At 40.0% G+C, this 19,968-nt stretch overlaps 1 protein-coding gene across 1 annotated transcript; it reads left to right on the top strand.

Annotated features, from left to right (window-relative positions):
* Positions 1-430: 430 nt before the first annotated feature.
* On the top strand, positions 431-19,126 carry pde6c (phosphodiesterase 6C, cGMP-specific, cone, alpha prime; the record flags this gene model as incomplete). The annotated part of the gene is made up of 22 exons (XM_080748344.1): positions 431-898; positions 1,404-1,556; positions 2,813-2,902; positions 4,032-4,172; positions 4,746-4,820; positions 5,440-5,504; positions 5,845-5,911; positions 6,061-6,108; positions 6,206-6,355; positions 6,945-7,088; positions 8,527-8,592; positions 9,005-9,160; positions 9,342-9,449; positions 11,074-11,183; positions 11,622-11,709; positions 14,497-14,597; positions 14,850-14,957; positions 15,646-15,709; positions 16,787-16,861; positions 17,059-17,142; positions 17,802-17,952; positions 18,472-19,126. The coding sequence occupies 22 exons, from the start codon at positions 431-433 to the stop codon at positions 18,507-18,509; spliced, it is 2,550 nt and encodes an 849-aa protein (XP_080604470.1). The 3' UTR covers positions 18,510-19,126.
* Between the last annotated feature and the right edge of the window lie 842 nt (positions 19,127-19,968).

Here is a 19,968-nt window from a genome sequence, read left to right as displayed (position 1 = left end):
TACTAAGGCCTACTTTCTTTGCGCTTTTTCCCCTCTTGTTTTTCTTCAGGGCAATTTATTGACGAATTATTCTGAATACAGTTACATCACATGCACATCCCTTGTGTCTCCTCTGACATGACACTCGACCTGACAAAATACTTTCTATCTCAGGCTGCTTTCTCCCTCCAATAGAGGATTGGCCAACATTGATCACCAGGATTTGCGGGTTAAGTAGGGCTTTTAATGTCATGACGTCACATTAATTAGCGGCCACTTTGATCCTCTCAGCCGCTAATCCAACTATTCAGCCTGCCGGATGCTACTGGATGGTTGGGTGATTTCTTCAGAATCAGTACCGCAGAGGAGGATGCACTGGTGATCAGCCACCACGCTGGTGATGCTTCTGTAAGAAAGGAGAAAGTGGAATAAAATATCACATCGCTTCAAAATGGGAGACAAGGACAGTGTGGAGAAGTTCTTGGAGAACAACCCTCAATTCGCCAAAGAATACTTTGATAAGAAGGTGCGCTGCGATGCACTGACGGCCGCATTTGGGGCAAATCTAGACATCAAGGACCCAGCTTCCTACAAGGATGTCTCCTCCGTCCAGGAATCCGCGATTATGTTCGACATGATCAAGGAGTTGATGCCCGGGGGAGTCCATGAGAAGTCCTTGCATAAAGTGCTGCAGCGAATCGCTGTGTTAATACAAGCCGATAGGATCAGTTATTATTTATGCAGGTCCAGGAACGGTACTCCTGAGCTCGCCACTAGCCTGTTCGACATCACTCCGACCTCCAGTTATGACAAAAACCTGGTCAATCCCCAGGCCGAAATTGTTTTCCCCACCGACATCGGCATTGTCGGCTGGACTGCACACTCCAAAAAGCCACAAAACGTTCCAGATGTTACAAAGGTGAGTGTTCCATCAAGGTTGGATGTGCGTAAAAGCTGCTGTCCAAGACATTACGCGCATATATGCGTATAGGTCAGGATATTGACATTTTTGCCAATATGCGTGAGTGTAATTTACAAATTTCTTGGGTGAACATATAGGGCAATTTTACTTTCGACTTTAATATTACATTAATTGAAAGTAATTTTAGTAGCTTTAGGCCTGTGCACCTGTCAAATGATAGAACTACCGTGCGTTATGTGAAGATAGGAACAGCGACACGCTCCCCTATAGATATAGGATGGACCAGAGCTAATGTGAAGGTATGTTATCTAATATCTAGGCGGCAACCAGGTTTAGACATAGACAATAGTTAATAATGGGAACAGTAGCATATGCCATGGTGGTGGTATTAAATTGTTTACCTGTGTTGCATTTGAAATGGGACAATATTTCCTGTATGTCAATGTTTGTATAAGTCTTTGGATTCATGAACACCACCGTCTCCTCTTTTCACACATCCTAGAACCCCAAATTCAGTGATTTTGTGGACAAACAGACGGGTTACAAGACCAAATGCATGCTCACCTTCCCTCTCATGGCTGAGAAGGAATGCATTGGAGTTGTCATGGCACTCAACAAAATAGGAGCAGCAGAGTTCAGCAAGGAGGATGAGGCGGTAAGCAGTTGAGGACTAGTAGCCTATTTCACCCCGAGTCAAACTATAGTGATGCCTGGCCAATATGACTCAACTGATGCTCAGACAAATTTGTACTTGAGTTAATAGTAGGCCTACTTGATAGGACTTAAGTATTTGATTCATAATGTACCTTTTCCCTTTCTACACATGTAGTGGAGTCAAAAGTATAATAGATTTGTCTTTGAAATGTAGTGTAAGCTGAATGAAAGTCATCAAATATCTATCAAAACATTTTGAAAATAATTTATACTATCGCCACAATATTGATTGGTATTTGTTCCAAAATATCACAATTTTTTGTTTCACTCAGACCCCTGTGTACTATTGGACAGATAGAAAAAAAGGCCTACAGAGGAACCAAGGACCTCTAAATTGAAAAAAATGTCACTGTGCTTCTTTGCCTTTGATTAATGAAGTAACAGCTTCTTTCCAAAGCAAATTATCATGAATAGAAAATACATGGTTGGTCACACTCACTTCCCAAATGAAAATGTGAAGATCGAAAAGTTGATTTCTATAAATATCTAAAAGCCCCTTTTAACCCCATTCATTGCATGACATCATAGGTTATGACTATAAGCTATGCTTTGCTGTCTTGTTAGCTGTGTTAAACTTAATTTACACCTAAGTACAATGTTGTCACCAGCCACAAAGACACCTTTGGGAGTGGAATATACATTAAGCTTTGAATAAACACTCGGTGGAAGTGGTGCTAATATGTAATTTGGGTTAAAACAACATTTTCAATGTTATTTCAATTTCACCATAGTAAATTAACTCTTTGCTCTAATCTACAAAGGCCAATGTGTGGAAAATCCAATTGACACACTTGGAGAGTGGCTAAATCAGTGTAAAATACAGTCTGAAAAAGTTATAAACCATTATAATGTTGAGTAACCATTTGAACCAGAGCTGATGGCAACATTACACACAAGAACTCACCTGCAATCCCCAGCTCCAACTATACTCTTTTAAGGCTGCCTTGAAAAGACACCTATTCTCTCAGGCTTATAGCAAATAGTTTGGGTTGGTTGTTTGTTTGTTTGTTCGTTGGTTGTTCATTATTTTTGATGCAGAGCGTCCTTGTGTACGGTTCATTAAAGGCACTATATAAATTAAAGCTATTGTTATTATCTATCTGACCTGAAGTTTGCTTGTTGTGTGTGTGTGTGTGTGTGTGTGTGTTTTTATTAATTAATTAATTTTATTTTCCTCTAATCTGAATTGATCATCAGCTCTTCCATAAGTACATGACCTTCGCCCAGGTGATTTCTCTGCAGCATCACACAGCTTACATGTACAACGTGGAGTCCAGAAGGAGTCAGGTAAATCATTTATGTCAGCGTTTCCCAAGCAATCGGTACAAAAAAAGGTTCCATACAGGGACGTGCTGGGCCCCTGACTCAGCCCGGGAAAAAGAGTTGGAGAGGCCCTCCTTGTGCGCTATATAGAGAGAGATCTCTCTCTATAGCGCTGCTGCTACTCAAAGATTTGCCATTTCAGATCATGACAAGTGACAAGCCAGTGGGCCAATTACATGAGTTGTATTTTGTCATTGTCACGTGGAAACCTTGTATGTCCAAAACCGTTTGTTTTGTATTTATCATTTAAAAAATGATTTAAACTAGTGAAAACAGCCGATCTGCAAGCACACAACACCTCGCACCGCGAGGCGTTGTGTGCTTGTAGATCTGCTGTTTTCACTACTTTTGTGCGACGGCCTTGTATGATGAAGCAGGGCTTTGCTTTGCGTAAAAAATGTACAAATTTGAAACTTGGAGATACAAGGTTTCTGCCCGACAGTGACGATTTACTTTGTTGGCCGCCCAGCCCCCAAAATGGAACGAAGGCCGACATTTTTTTTTCTCTTCTAATGGCCGGCCTGGTCCGGCCAGGAATGAACCAGCCGTTCAGGAGTTGGCCCACTTTCCCAATGGCCAGCACGTCCCTGGTTCCATACATTGAAAATATTTTAGAAATAGTGAAATAGCATATCTATAAGCTCACACCATGGTTAATTCATAATGTATTTTTGTTTGGGTCACTGAGAGACACCAAAATGTAGGCTATATTTTGGGTCTCGAGCTAAAATGTTTGGGAGCTAACAAAGCTTGAGTTTAGGCCCCCAACATCTCATCAAATGCATATCATCATCCACAATTCCAGGGCTGTTCTCGAATAAAATCTTAGTTGACTATAGTCATAGGAATTGATTACCAAATCAATTCCTTAATATAATCAATAAATCATTGAAATTGGGTTTCCTTTGCTATATACAATCAGCAACCAGCCTTTTTGGGTTGGTGAAGTTTGAGAACATTATGTTGATTTCACAGTGTCCACAGGCTGCTGACTCTACAAGACCAAACCTGACAATGAATAGAATACACAATTCTATGAAAAAATGAAATCATATGAAAATGATGACTCATGTTCACCCCTTGCTTTGACCAGGTGCTACTGTGGTCCGCTAGCAAGTGTTTTGAAGAGTTGACGGATATTGAGAGACAGTTCCACAAAGCGCTCTACACGGTCAGGATCTACCTCAACTGTGAGAGGTACTCCGTGGGCCTCCTGGACATGACCAAAGAGAAGGTATAGCTTTTGCAGAATATACTGTTGTGGCCTTTGAGGAATCAAGGGCTGTATTTTAATGATTTATGTTTTAATAGTGCTAGACAGGTGCCTGATCTACTCTGGAACAATGCAAGTGGGGAAATGCAAATAGGGAATGCATGCCCCACCTAGTTATTTAGACCCTGTTAGCTGTGGGGAAATCGCTGTTTGCAGTAGGACACCTACTGGTTGACAAGTAGTACTTTCTGCAGCTTATATGGGTAGTCCCCTTTGACCAAGCAATCCCCAAATGACATGCAGTACACACTGCTGCAATGGTCCCAAAATGTTTTTGTTGCAAGGAGTTGCATCGGTGTTGACTCAGTCCGACTGGCCTGTAGTCAAGAGGAGTTTTCATAGTCTGACCACATGGAAATAAGTGAGTTTTCATAGTCTGACCACATGGAAATAAGTCTAACTTTTGGCCAAGTCAAAGATATTTAACTGTTGCAAAGAAAGAAATTCAAAGATATTTTACAATTATTCAATGCATGTATTGTAAGTGCTTTTTTTTTTAACATTTTTGTTATGTTATTTGTTTGTTTACTCCAGGAATTCTATGATGAGTGGCCAGTAAAACTGGGAGATGTGGAGCCTTACAAGGGGCCAAAGACCCCAGATGGCAGGGTAAGAAGCTTCCAATCATATCTGTCACATTCCCCAAATTCTTATAATACCTCATAAGTTTAGTGATCCTTGAGGCGTTGTTGTCAAATGTGCTCCGTCTTGTCATGAAAATGCACAGTATGCATTCATATGACTGTGGGAACTCTGGCCATGAAAGCCTGAAAGGCCAGAGTGAAGAAAAGGTGAAATTGAAAGCTCTGAATAATGTGGAAGTTTGGTTGAAATTGTAAAGCTATTAAAAAAACAAAAACGAAAAAAAATCTACAAATCTCTTAATTACAGCTCTTGTGAAGCACTTAGTATTCATAGGTGAAGTATTTTTATAAATTGGCTATTTCCATATGACCAAAGGAGTCGTAGACAGTCGTCACACCAAGACATGAACACAAACCGCCTGCCTGTGTAGTTCAACTTATCCACAGAATACTAACCGGATTTTGATTTTTGTAGCTTTATTCACAAACTGCACACAGTAACTTAATATCAAGAGTTAAACAATGAACAGGGAGGCCACACTGTTATTTTCAGCCTCTATGTCTTATTTATTTTATTTTGAGACGTTTTGAGCTAATTACTTACTAACAGGAGTTTAGCTAACAGGAGTTTCCTTTTTTTGCAGGAGGTTATCTTTTATAAGATTATTGACTATCTCCTGGAAGGCAAAGAAGAAATCAAAGTCATACCGTGAGTAGAATCCAGAGTCTTGTGTTAGCCCAGCCCTTGTAAAGGAATACGGAAGTACTGTATGTTGAAATTATCAATACTCAGAATAAAATTCATTTACTGGTCCAGATGTCACTGGTCGTTGTAATGGTTCCATTGCATTCATTGAAGTTGCATCTACAACTGAAACAAATTATACTGACACTCTAGTCTTGTATCTCTCAGAACTTGAATTCATTATCAGCATTATACACCAGTCACCAGCTCACATCCCTATGCGAACCGCTAATAAAGTATTCAATCTCTCTCTCTCTCTCTCTCTCTCTCTCTCTCTCTCTCTCTCTCTCTCTCTCTCTCTCAGTAATCCTCCTGCTGACCACTGGGCTCTGGTCAGTGGAATGCCAACCTATGTGGCAGAGAATGCCTTTGTAAGTATGACATGGCTGCTGATGGGTCATTCACAATCAGTATAAACAACTATTTACGGAGTAGTCAAATGTAAACATCAAAATAGTAGCAATGTTTACTTGAGCTTGAATATATGTGTGATGGAGGCCTTTGTTACCTCTGCCTGCAGATTTGTAACATGATGAACGTGGCCGCAGATGACTACTTTACCTTCCAGGTGAGGAGAGGTTTATATCGTGCTTCTCCTTGTGCAGGCTATTTGACCCTCGCCATAACCTGGTGTTCAACACATTCTCCGTTCAAATGTCTTTCAGAAAGAGGCAGTGGATGAGACTGGCTTTGTACTCAAGAATGTCTTGTCTCTGCCCATCGTCAACAAGAAGGAAGAAATTGTGGGCATTGCCACTTTCTTCAACAGGAAAGACGGAAAACCATTTGATGAACACGACGAACAGATCACTGAGGTCTGTCTTCTTGAGTCTTTTTGTCTGACAAAAGGTTTTCTCTCTTTATTTCCTCTCTTTTGGCATTGTGTGTTTGTGTGTGTGGGGATATTGAGGAGGCAACCTGTTTTCTCTCTTTATTTCCTTCTCTCCCTGTAATAAATCAATCATGCAAGCAGGGGTGTCGCACCAAATTCTGGGCCCTGGGTACTTTAACTATTTGAAAAATCGTGAAAATCTGTGCATGTCTTTCAAATCCTTCTAAGGTTTTTACATCAGTGGTGCACAAACCTTTTCATGTGAAGGACCCCCAAAATGATATGTATTTGGCCATGGACCCCATCTCAAAATATTTAGTTCCAGGGACCCCCCAGAAGCTTAATTTGAGTTAAAAATGTTAAAAAATACACATATTAAAAGACTTGCACAAATTTTCACGACTTTTCAAAAATAGCAGATCTACAAGCTCGCAGCGCGGCCTCCACGTGGGCCCTAGTAACTCAGTCCCACTTTCCACCCTACTTGTGACGCCCCTGCATGCAAGCAGTCCAGTTGTCCTGTTCATTATACATGACGCCTCCTTCTTTCTTTCATTTATTGTATCTTGCAGGCCCTGACCCAGTTCCTGGGCTGGTCCGTATTGAACTGTGACACCTATGACAGGCTGAACCGCATGGAGTGGAGGAAAGAGATTGCTCAGGAGATGCTCATGTGTCAGTGCAGGTGCACCCCGGCTGAGATGCAGACCATCCTGGTCAGTTGCTATTGGAACTTTAGATCAGGGCAGGGGTGGGCAACTTTGATGATGGCGAGGGCCACTATATTTCCACCTTCAATCCAGAGGGCCACATTGCATATTGCTACGTCCTATGTACTTTGTCATTCTAGTATCTCATACAAAAGAAGCAAAAATAGCAGATCTACAAGCTCAAAACGCATCGCAGCGCGACGCGTTTTGAGCTTGTAGATCGGCTATTTTTGCTTCTTTTGAATTGGAATCCTGAATTATTTGTTTTATTTTTGAATTGGAATCCTGTAATGTTGATTTAATTTCAAAAGCATTTAGTTATATACTCATGTTAACTTTATGAACCTAAATACAAATACGTTGGACATAAAAGAAGACATTTTTTTAATACTACTATACTAGTCATTAAGCTACTAATATAGACTGATGGAATTAAAGCAGGTCATGTTTAGAATTTTAACAGCTGAAATCAATAATATATCAGTATTCCGGTATTAACCATTAAGTGAAGGTGGGGGCCGCATGTGGCCCCCGGGCCGCCAGTTGCCCATGTATGGATCAGGGGTTTTCTTCATCATTCTCAGCTGTACCAAACTTGTAGTTACTTATGATAACTATAACACTTCGGCTACCCGACAACTGATTAAGTGGTCACAGCCTTTGTGGTATTGATGAAGGAGTTGTGGTCGATAGTTAAATTCAAGTTTGAAAACAAAACCTCATGTGACTGTGTTGCTATAAACCACCTTTTGCTGTTGCATATCCTGTTGAATATATGGCTACCATGCTGAGATGGGGCTAGCTACGTGCTTGATGTACCACCTAATAGTGACTTGGTATGATTAATAAATATTTTGACAGCTAGTGATTAAAGGGCCACTTCACCTCTGGGACAACCCGATCTTATTTTATTGTTGTTTGGGACACGATCAATACAATCCTGAATTATATTTTTAGTTCAATCTGTTTTTTTTTATAGATATTTTAGTATTTCAGCATGTGATGCGTTTTGCATCATATGATGCAAAACGCATCACTGATGATGCAAAATGCATCACTAGTCATGCTGAAATACTAAAATATACTAAAACATAACTCAGGATTGTGTTGATTGTGTCCCAAACAACAATAAAATAAGATAGGGTTGTCCCAGAGGTGAAGTGGCCCTTTAAGAATTCATCATCACAAAGATGATTAAAATGCATCAATATATTTTTGGAAAGAAATAAAATTACCATTTATTTTATCCAATAATGTGACATAATTAGTTTGGTTGCTAACTGGAAAGATATATGAATTGCTGTAATTATCTGCAGCATGTGATCATATTTAGCGATTTTAACATTTTGTTGTAGATAGGTTACCCAGGATAAGAGTGCCTGTGCAAACGTATCAGCATAGATGTCATTATGAATTGTTGTTCTTTGTTTCTGTTTTGAATCAGAATACCAAAGAGAAGTTTGATGCAGAACCGGAGGACTGTGACCAGAAGGAGATGTATAAGCTCTTGGTATGTCGTTTCACCATTTTTTATCATAGACCCATTTTTATGGGTCGTTACTGAAAAACGTAAAAAATCTCTATGTGTTGTGAGCTTGTAGATAAGTGCTTAATTCCTAATGGAGTTTGTGTAAGTTTTGGTCCCAGGAAAATGCCAAATGTATGCTGATTTCAAACCCTTGACATGAAAGTAAATAACATGAAAGTAACCTTTCATATCTGTGTTTGTGTACTTCATTATTAGAATAATATATTATCAGTTTGTAAATATTGAGGAATAATCAAAACAACTAATTGTATGTACAGTATTGTATGTTTTTTCTAAAAAAATAAAGAAATGAAACCTCTTTCTGAGTATATGAGTGACTCATATTTGGATTGATTGTGTTTTCTTTTTTTTATTTTTATTTTTATTTTTTCAGAGATCCAACATCCCCGAAGCAAAAAATGTCAACGGGGAGGATATATACAACTTCGGATTCAGTGACTTCCCCTGCTCAGAGCATGACCTCATCAAGACCGGCATCCGCATGTTCTTCGAGCTTGGCGTCGTCGAGAAGTTCAAAGTCCCAGCAGAGGTACAACATTTTAGTTATTCAGTCAGTCAGTCTTTACTTAAGAACTGATGAATGACCAATCCACTCCTCTCACACACCCTCCCTCTCTCCTTTTCCACATGGATATGTGTCCCATCTTTCTTTGTCTCACTGTTCCCCTTTAAAATCTCCTCCTCCATTTCCCTCTTCTCTGTCCACTCAGGTTTTGACCAAGTGGATGTACACAGTTCGGAAGGGCTACCGTGACATCACCTACCACAACTGGAGGCATGGCTTCAACGTTGGCCACACCATGTTCTGTCTTCTACAGGTATGACTTCACAGTAATCGAAGCAGCAATGTCTGCCGTTGTCATTTACAATAAATCAGTTAAATAATTGCACAATTGCATGGTCTATGGGTTAGACAATCTATGGTACACAGTCTGAAATGCTGACTTGCAAGTTAAAAACAAAACAACTGCAATGCTGAACCAATCAAGTCTCTAGCGATCCCTCATATTGGGAGGATGGAGCAACTACCTTCCAATTAGACGTCCCCACCCCAGATGTATCGTTAGGTGGAAATCTCTGACTCAGCCTCCACTCTAGGCATATATATAATATAAAGGTTTTAGTCTCAGTTACTTACAACTCAGGCAAATTGCCCTACATAATATGGGGGTGGTGTTAACATGTGGCACAGTGGCCAATTAGGCGTCGTATTTAGAATCAGCTTTATTGTCACATCACAGGTTTACAGAAGTAAAACAGTGGGTGAAATTTGTTTTCATGCATAGTTCTAATCATATCGTTATCGTTATTTCCATAGAAAGCAAACTGTAACAGAGAGAGGTCCTCTGTTACTGGTATTTGCACACTATTTTGCACAGCACGGACACTTTACATGTTTGCACAGCACATTGGCACTTTAATTGTAAATGCAATGTTGAGTGTAATGTTGGGTGACAGAAGTGCAGTAGTATGTTTTATTCTTGAGTCTAATTGAATGCTTAACAGTACCTGGTGTGTTGCAGTAGTTTGGGCTGGACCAAGTCAGGATGTCAGAGAGGGGGTTGAGATGTAATTATGTTATTACAGTGTGAAGAAGGATAAATGAACGTTTTTGTTGTAGTTTTTCAGAGTTCTGTGACATATTTTTGTGTTTAGATTATAAATTATATATATTTATAATGTTTAGAGTTAGACTACACCCCTCAGAATGGAGCAGTCCATGTTCATCTGCTCACCTGGATATAAAAGGCTGCTGCCAGTGAACTAAGGGATGGACAATGATTGAACGTTTATTTATCGGTTTGTTGTGTAAATACATGTCTGGTTGAAATCGATACCACGGCCTTTATACTGTACTTCCAGCCGCTAAGTCGGGCATTCTCACACAAACAAAGGAAAGAATAAGGGGGGGCAAGGGGGAAAGGAGATTTTATTTATAGATGTATTATGCATATTAAGACATCTGTAATATTGAGCTGCACCCCCGCCGTCTGATTTTCTCACAGCTTATCTCAATGCTTGTTTTTCGACAGTCTTCAGAAGACTATTATGTCGATGTTAATCAGCTTTTGCAAAGTCTCAGTGTGCAGACCTTTATTTTTTATCCTGCCTTGATCAACTGTTGGTCCTGCACCTGCCGTACAGCGGATGTGCCAGTTTTATGTTTTTCTTGCTGTCTGGTTGTTACCTTCACTGCCTTGACAACAGAATTGCAATGTCCCAGGTTCGATTCCAGATGGAATTTCTTGTTCATCTATGTCTAATAAAGCAAAACTAAATTAAAAACATTCCAATGACTCACACTACTAAAACTAAATCTCAATCTATCTCTCTCTCTCCCTCTCTCTCTCTCTCTCTCTCTCTCTCCCTCTCTCTCTCTCTCTCTCTCTCTCTCTCTCTCTCTCTCTCTCTCTCTCTCTCTCTCTCCATCTTGTTCCACAGACAGGGAAGTTGAGGAGGTATTTCTCAGATCTGGATGCGTTTGCCATGGTGTCCGCTGGATTCTGCCATGACATTGACCACAGAGGAACTAACAACCTCTACCAGACAAAGCAAGTTCAAACACTAAAACCTTTAATTATATCATAATAACATCATGTTTTCCTACATTTACTTATACATGTACATGTTCACAAGATACTAAAGAATAACAAGGTCTTGTGTTTAGGTGATTGTATTTCTGTGTGTAGCACCTGGAAATAAAACACACAATGTATTCTTAATTAATGTATTGCTAAACAAGATTCTGCTGCGGAGACTAGGCATTATGGTCTATCAAAGCCACTACTGTATACAGTATGTGTGACTTCAATGTCCAGGCTGTGGTCACTATACTATGTAGAATACACCCGTAATTACATCCATATTTTGTTTCTCCACTCATTTGTATCAAGCATTCCACAGCACTGTCATTTGTGTTATTTCATAGCATATTTACACTTTCTGTCTCTCTTGTGCTTCTGTCTGTCATTTCTGTTTCCATTGTTTAGGAGTTGTTCTCCTCTTGCCAAACTTCATGGTAGCTCCATTATGGAGAGGCACCATTTGGAGTTCAGCAAGACGATCCAGGATGACGAGGTACAACTAATAAAATGAACATGCATATCCAAAATGTAACCAATAGAACATCCAAAGTTGTACAAATCAGGGTATTTTGAGACTAACGTCTCAAACGCAATTGACCACAGGACAAGTACAGGCCATATTCTACTTGACCAAAGGGCATGTTAACTCAATCTTGCTAGCCATCGTCAAAGAAAAGGGAACGCCCACTCAGTCTGTCCCTCTTCCTTCGCTATAGCTACAGACTGTCTCGAGAGAAAAAAGAACAATCTTTGCTACAAAACAGAGACTTTACTATTTGATGAAGTAACACATTTGCTGCAGCTTAGAGCAGAAAAACACACCAAAAAACGCAGACAAATGTGTTGACAAAAGTTAACTATTCCCCCTCCCACACACACACTCGCGCGCGCGCACGCCTAAGCGTGATATGATCGCCCTGATACACGTCGCACAGCCAATCATAAATATAGCTGCAAGCAGCGATAAAGTGGCCAAGCAGGAAAAAGCAAAAGAAAGCAGCAAAGGAAAATAAAGCAGGAAAGTGGGAAAAGAGGTAGAGCACCTGTTCAACGTTTGCATGCCCTTTCAGGGCTTGGCCACTAATAATGATGAAAATAATAATAATGACAATAATAATAGGTGTGTGAGTGTGCGTGTGAGCGAGCAAAGCGTGCAAACCCTGGGATGAAGCGCCCGCGAAATTCTAGTTACACACAATGCGGGTCATCCACAGGATTTAGCTTGCTTCAACCTTTCAGAAAGGAGTGTAAAGACTTCCAAATCTGTTCATAATCTCAAAAGCAATTTATCTTTGAGTATAAATCTAATTCTTAAGGCAAGTGTAGAGCTTCTGTCATCTCATTAAGCCAAAGCTTGTCTGTGGGCACCTCTTTCTTTTTCCAAAATAAGAGAATACTTTACTCTTACCCTGGGTAGGCCTACAGTGGGTAGTATACAGTGTAGCTACCTGGACATGATGTAAACACAAATATTCTCTTTATCTTTAAATCGTGCTTTTAGCACACAAACAAATGCAAAAAAATTAATAATAATTCTATTGCCCTTGATAGACATTCCCGTGTCTATAAGTAGTCCATAAACAAAGAAAGAAAGAAAACCAACCACCCGCCTGTCCATTTTTTCCTGATTTAGAACACACTCACCCAAAATGTCACAAATACAACAATGCTACATAGGCTACATTTCTGATGAGGTACAATTAAAAAAATATTGTTTGCTGTCATAATCTTGAACCCAGGGCTCCCACTTGCCAGACCAACGCACAAACTGTCATGCATGCCAATAGAGCATCGCAGTGAGGTGTCGGAAGTCCATTTTCCATTCATTTTCACCATAGGGTTTTTCATTATCAGCCACAAAGTCGTAGCAATTCAATATACACTTACCACTAGGCTGGTGGTTGTAAAATGGTTCTATATGCTCCTGTAGAACCCCAGAGTATGTATGCAATCACTCTAGTTTTAGTAAAAACACGTTTTAATCAAGATCGCACGGAGAAGAACTGCATTTCCCATACTGCTAAACATGTACATCCCTGTAGAACCCCAGAGTATGTATGCAATCACTCTAGTTTTAGTAAAAACACGTTTTAATCAAGATCGCACGGAGAAGAACTGCATTTCCCATACTGCTAAACATGTACATCCCGTGAAATCGACGTCTGTGATTGGTCTAGCTTCTTCTTCTTTCACATATCTTGCGGTTACTGCGGAAGTAGCTACAACCCCCTGTCTTCCCGGCGGATTATTGCTTCAGCAGAACTCCGTGAGCGATCGTCTTTATTTTACAAATATGATGCACTATGTTAAGGATGACAATAAGAGCGTCCACAGAGATGACAATCACTACATTTCAGGCCTTATGCTGGCCTGGATAACTAAACTGAGCGTGATTTAAGGGCTATATTTCAGGAAACACCATGTCAACTCTGCACTCTGAATTAGTGATGAGTGGAGGATAAGTAAGCAATTTACCCCGAGTGAGAGGACATTATGCTCTGATAATGTCCTGTGTGAGGGGGTGATCGGACGAGGCGAAGCCGAGTCCGATAACACCCTCACACAGGACATTATCAGAGCATAATGTCCGACCCCGAGTGGTAAATAGCTTTTCTACCACTTTTTTCCGTATACATGAAAGAAAACACATAGTTGTAACTTGCAAGGATATTAAGTTACAATCATTATTGCCTATAAAACTTCCGAGACGACAGCAAATAGTTCCACAAACAACATCTTCTACTCACCACCAGATGACGCCAACTCCATGCAGAGAAAGATGTCTAGCATACAGCTAAGCTAACGTCAGTTAGAAGGACCGTTCCGGCCGTAAATAGAGGCTGTTCGCTTCCAGAAAGGCATAGGTTCAGAGAAAAGGGGCTTTAAAGTTGGCGGATTGCATTGGATCCAAATAAATCGGCGACGTCGTACGCACGTTAGTAAACATAGGACCGCTACGACCGTCATATGTTGGTTGGGGGAAAGGTGTTCCGACTACCTCCTGAAGTCCCCGGATGTACACTGAGGCGCATTGATCTCGTCCTCACACAACTGCGGCGGTTGTTCTGCCATAACCTCCGGAATTTAGCCAATCAGAATCCAGTATTTGAACATGTGACTAGAAAAAGTGGTAGAAGGTATAACTACTCGATGTATAAACATTTGCTTGAAAATGATTTGAAGGTGACCATGAGAAGAGTTACTGTAGTGTGAATGAACACGCAACCAAACAATCCAACATACTGAAACCAACGTCAAACCCTTTTTATTTGTCCTGCAGAGCCTGAACATCTTCGGCCAGCTCCAGAAGCGACAGTTTGAGACCGTTCAGCACTTATTCGACGTTTGCATCATTGCCACTGATCTAGCCCTTTACTTTAAGTGAGTTTAAGTTAAACCTGTCCATTTCTGCACTGACACCTTTTATAACCACTTCCCCCGTGGTACTGTAGTGTTTGCCACATGCTGATTTGACTCAGTTGATTGCTAGCTGTGAGTGTTGTAATAGTTTTGCTGCAAGAGGCAGGACACACAGCAAATCTAACTACGGTAATGTGCAACTGGCTACTGATGGCTTATCTGTTTGTTTGTTTGTTTGTTTGTTTGTTTGTTTGTTTGTTTGTCCACACTCAGGAAAAGAACCATGTTCCAGAACATTGTGAATGCCACAGAGCCTATGACCGACGAGAAAGAGAAAACCGGCTACGTTGCCAACAACCCTGTCAGAAAGGAAATTTGTATGTATGTATCACACCAAAAAACACAACATCTGCCATTTCAAAGGCCAATACTGGTTGTCTGCCATGTTTAGCAGACAACCAGTTTATTGACTATGACTATGACAGTACTCACAGGGACTTGAGATAGGTACTCCAACAGTTAAATTGTGGAGTTGTATCAGTTATGCTATCAGTTGTATTTTAATGTTGTTGTTTTTTTAAAGAATGGATTGACTTGAGTTTAGACTAAAATAGGGGTAAATATGAATTTACAAACTAAATTGAAATGTCCATGACTTATTGACCATGCAGTTTTTTTGGATTTAAAAGGAAGTTAAGTTTGGTCGTGTTTTAATAAATAAATGTAAATAAACCTATAACAACTGCAAGATGAAGCAATTAAAGGGAGGTGTACGTTTGTACGTTTGCTCTTTGGTAAGCTAAACAGAAAATAAATGTACTGGTGGGGTGGGGATACAAATTTTAATAAGGCCACGAAGATAATTTTATCCGCAAAGCATTTATCCTGTTGCAGTTCCACTTTTTTCTGCTTATTCCAGTTTTGCCTGCAGATCGTTGTCTGTCACACAATTCCACCACACCACACCACATCACATCCACCTAAAAAGAGCTGAAACCTGAAATTTCAGTTTCTCCCTTTGTGTCTACACATTTTTTCTTAATTCTCTCGTCACCCTTCTGTCTTGCAGGGCCATGATGATGACAGCCTGTGATTTATCGGCCATCTGCAAGCCTTGGGAGGTACAGAGCAAGGTGGGTGTCGTTCACACACAAGACACCAGGAGCTTGGTTAAAAGATAAAAGTAAGCGGACCAGTTAGTAGTTGACCTGGTTACTGTGTCTGCCACATGGTTGCCTTGTCCCCAGTTAGACACAAGTATAGAAGTGTTGTGTTAAGACCTGGAGCTGGTTCAAATGTCACTTCCAAGGTAAAATAAAGTAGACCAATGCCAGATTTTGGATCTACACGAAAGAAGATTTTGGAGAGTCGACCAGAGAACCTAGACCACCGAATATTGATGTTTTGACCAATTCTTTTTTCCTTTTTTTAAAAAGAAAAAGTGGAATAAAAAAGATGAGATTTGATTACAGATTAAGTGTATATTTCAATATATGAAAAGAACATCTAATCAAGGAACAAGTAAATAAGTCAATATAAAATGCACATGAACGGAACTTTATTTCATTTAACCAAAAAAGAAAAGAAAAAGCCATTCTACAAGCTCACAAGCTGCGTAATTGACAATAAAGATTGATTGATTGATTGATTGATTGATTGATTGATTGAATACTTTATTAGAAGTTTACATAGGAATAGTACAGAACAGTACAGTTCAGATACAAAGTCTACTAAAATGATTTAGACCACAAGAAAGCGCAATGGCTCGTTTACATTGGTGTCCATTTGTACTCAATTCATGAAAACATTAAATTATATTGATTGATTGATTGAATACTTTATTAGTAGTTTGCATAGGAAAGGTACAGTTACAGTGGTACAAGGTCAACTAAAAAGAGATCCTAGTTAGGTCTTCAGCTTATTTACACAGTATCTCATATAAGACATAGACAGACATATAAAAGTACTATACATAAAAAAAGTTAAAAACATTATAACACAATCAGAAAAACTGATAATAATTGATATTTACAGTAAGAAAGGGTCGGGGAGGTAAGGATAGTCTTTTTTCTTTTTTTTTTCTTTTTTTTTTAAGACTAATCTCTAGTCTTTCCTTTGTTAAGCATTCAAAGTGTCTGTCTGTCTGTCTGTCTGTCTGTCTGTCTGTCTGTCTGTCTGTCTGTCTGTCTGTCTGCCTGTCTCTCTCTCAGGTGGCTCTGATGGTAGCGGCTGAGTTCTGGGAGCAGGGTGACTTGGAGAGGACCGTCCTAGACCAACAACCCATTGTAAGTTGCCTCTCCAAATTTACTTCTCTTGCCTTTTTCTGTTGTCTTCTCATTTGGTTTTGGGGCTTTTTTCAGCCTTTCGTCTGTACTAAGCTCTTATCTTTTCATAATTATTTTAACTACCGGTATATCAGTTCGCTCATTTGTTTCTCTCTCTCTCTCTCTCTCTCTCTCTCTCATTTCAATTTGCCTCTTAGCCCATGATGGACAGAAATTGTGCTGAACAGCTACCCAAGATGCAGTGCGGTTTCATTGACTTTGTGTGCGCATTCGTATACAAGGTAACTGTACAAGTCATCTGTCTCAGTTACCAGTAGATATGCTGAATATACTTAGACTTAGACTGGGGTCCCCCAGGGCTGTATAACTAGGTCTGTTCCTTTTTTATTTTTATTTTTTTTACCTCAACATCAAATCTGTTCAGCAAAACTAGTTGATCTATAAGCTCTCAATGGGTCACAGCTTATCACAATACATTATACAAATAATAAATGTATTCAAACGATTATCTTTGTATGTTTATGGATTTCACCTCTTCCCCCTGTTGTTGGATAACCTGTGGAACTCCATTAGCCACAAGCTCTTGTTAATACTTTTTGTTCAATATAAAACCCTTGCACACCCTTAACCACTTTCACTTTCAAAATGTTTAAAAAATAGCAGTATAAGCGCTCACAATCTGCCACATTGTACTTTTGTGTGAAACTGTTGCATGAAGTAAAAACATAAAAAGTCTAAAGTTGTACAAACAAGGTTTTCTACGCATCGCGAGGCGTTGTGTGCTTGTAGATCTGCTATTTTTCACTACTTTTGTATGATGTAGGGCTTAATTTACAACAACAAAAAAATATCTATACAAATCTGAAACTTGGAGATACTAGGTTTCTGCCTGACAGTGACAGTGATATAACACGCTGTATGTGTTGTGTTCTTCTGTCAGGAGTTTGCCAGGTTCCACAAGGAGATCCAGCCCATGTTCGACGGTCTGAACAACAACAGGAACGAGTGGAACAAGCTGGCCGAGGTCTACAACGCCAAGATGAAGGCCATAGAGGACGAGAAGAAGAAGCTGGAGGGTGGTGGAGAGGAAGGTAATGGACCTAGAGGTGATGGATGGGTGGATGAGCCAGTTGGAGGATGGCTGGATAGATGCTTGGGTAGCTTGGACGATGGATGGATGGATGGATGGAGAATAGATGGATCCAGTTGACGGGTGGAAACCTTGTATGTCCAAAACCGTCCGTTTTGCGTTTATCATTTTGAAAATGATTTAAAATAGTGAAAATAGACGATCTACAAGCACACAACGCCTAGCACCGCGAGGCGTTGTGTGCGTATAGATCTGCTATTTTCACTGATCTGCTATTTTCACTACTCTTGTGCAACACTCTTGTATGATGAAGTAGGGCTTTACTTTACCAAAAAAAACATTTGAACATTTGAAACTTGGAGATTCTGCCCGACAGTAACGAAAGGTTACATTTCCCAGTTCTTCCCTTGGTGCGAACCCTGTTATACTAACCAATAATCTCTGTGTGTGTGTGTGTGTGTGTGTGTGTGTGTGTGTGTGTGTGTGTGTGTGTGTGTGTGTGTGTGTGTGTGTGTGGCAGACAATGGAGGGAAGTCCAAGACCTGCACTATCTGCTAAGCTGCGTTTTGTTGGGCCCAGTGAAACGGTGCGATCTCACCATGGTTAGGACTAATCTAGGGCTAGGCTGCATTCATCTACTCTGGTCTTTGTCTTGATAGATCTGAACTGGTCTAGATGGTCTAGCTTGGTCATGTGTGGATCTAGTCTAGGCTGTCACAGTCTGCTCAGGTGCTCGGCCCTTCAAGGTGCAACCGAGTTAGGTCTGGGCTGGTTTGGGTCTATATAGTGTAGTGTGAACCACCACCATAACTCTGAGAGTATGCAAATATGTACCAAATAGACCAAATTGCACCCTCATGGGTCAATTTGGTTCCATTTGTACACTCTCAGAGTTACAGAGCTGTGAGGGTCCATCTGAAACCCCCTCCAAGGGAAACCCTGAGGGACCCTGGACCCCAGTTTGAGTCTGGAGTCGACCATACCCATGTCCAAAGAAGGGTGTTTGTCAGCAGCATGTCCTTTATGGAACTGTCAACTGTGCATTTCTACTTCTACACATTTATAAAGGCATTTCACATAATCTCTCAGTATTCTAACCATTCCTGATCCATTAAGTGGTTTGAGGTCATTATGAAACAACTACTTGGATTTAAAATGTAGGCATAACATTTTCAGCAGAGTACACCCAACAGAATAATGTGACGTATGCAGGATATATCTGCCAAAAGGATCATTTTCAGACAGCTTTCCTTGCTGGCAGGACATGCAGTACTGTATTACTGTATAGTATTGTAGCTTGCACAACGCACTTACTGTAGCTGACTAGCTGCCTGTGTCAGTATTTGGCAATGATCAGGCCAAGTTTAGTTGAGGGAGGGGGCAAAACGATGCAAGACAATACAACTTTGAACCTTTTGAGGTTGGTTGAAGGTGATGTGTATCATTTTGATTTCCATGTTACTGTAAAGTAGTATGGCTAATGCTCAAGTGTGCTGGAAAATGTTATTTTTTTTTTAATGTTGCTGAGATATTTTTATTGTTTCAATATATATTTTAACTCAGGACAAATGCTGGCTAGGAATGGGATCTATAAATGCTGTAAATACTCTTGAAGTTGGGATAATTCTCATGTGATTACTGATTACATCATTTGATAGGTTCTTGCAAATCGTCTCCTATTTGTACTAAGTGACAGTCAACATGGGACATTGTGGAATATAGGCACTTCTTGTAAGACCGTGTGAGGGCTTTGAATATGCAATATACAGTAAATATAATATAATAAACACATATTTATTTTTTGACTCTTTTTCTTTTCTCTGAAAACCGTTTTTGTACTACTGTATGTCTTTAATTGGTGAGAAAACTGGAGAGACGGGTTAAGAGAAGCACCCAGAAACAAAAATCTGGATTACAAGATTATGTTCCACTATCACAGATTAACGGTCTGTGTATTTATTGATGTATTTATTGTGAGCATCGCTAAACAGCTGAACATGTACAGTAACAATTTCAA

This window comes from Nannobrachium achirus (genome assembly GCF_963921795.1).
Source record: "Nannobrachium achirus genome assembly, chromosome: 18".
In the NCBI taxonomy this organism is placed as follows: domain Eukaryota; kingdom Metazoa; phylum Chordata; class Actinopteri; order Myctophiformes; family Myctophidae; genus Nannobrachium; species Nannobrachium achirus.
The sequence above is the reverse complement of the archived record's forward strand: the minus strand, read 5'-3'. Positions and strand labels throughout refer to the sequence as shown.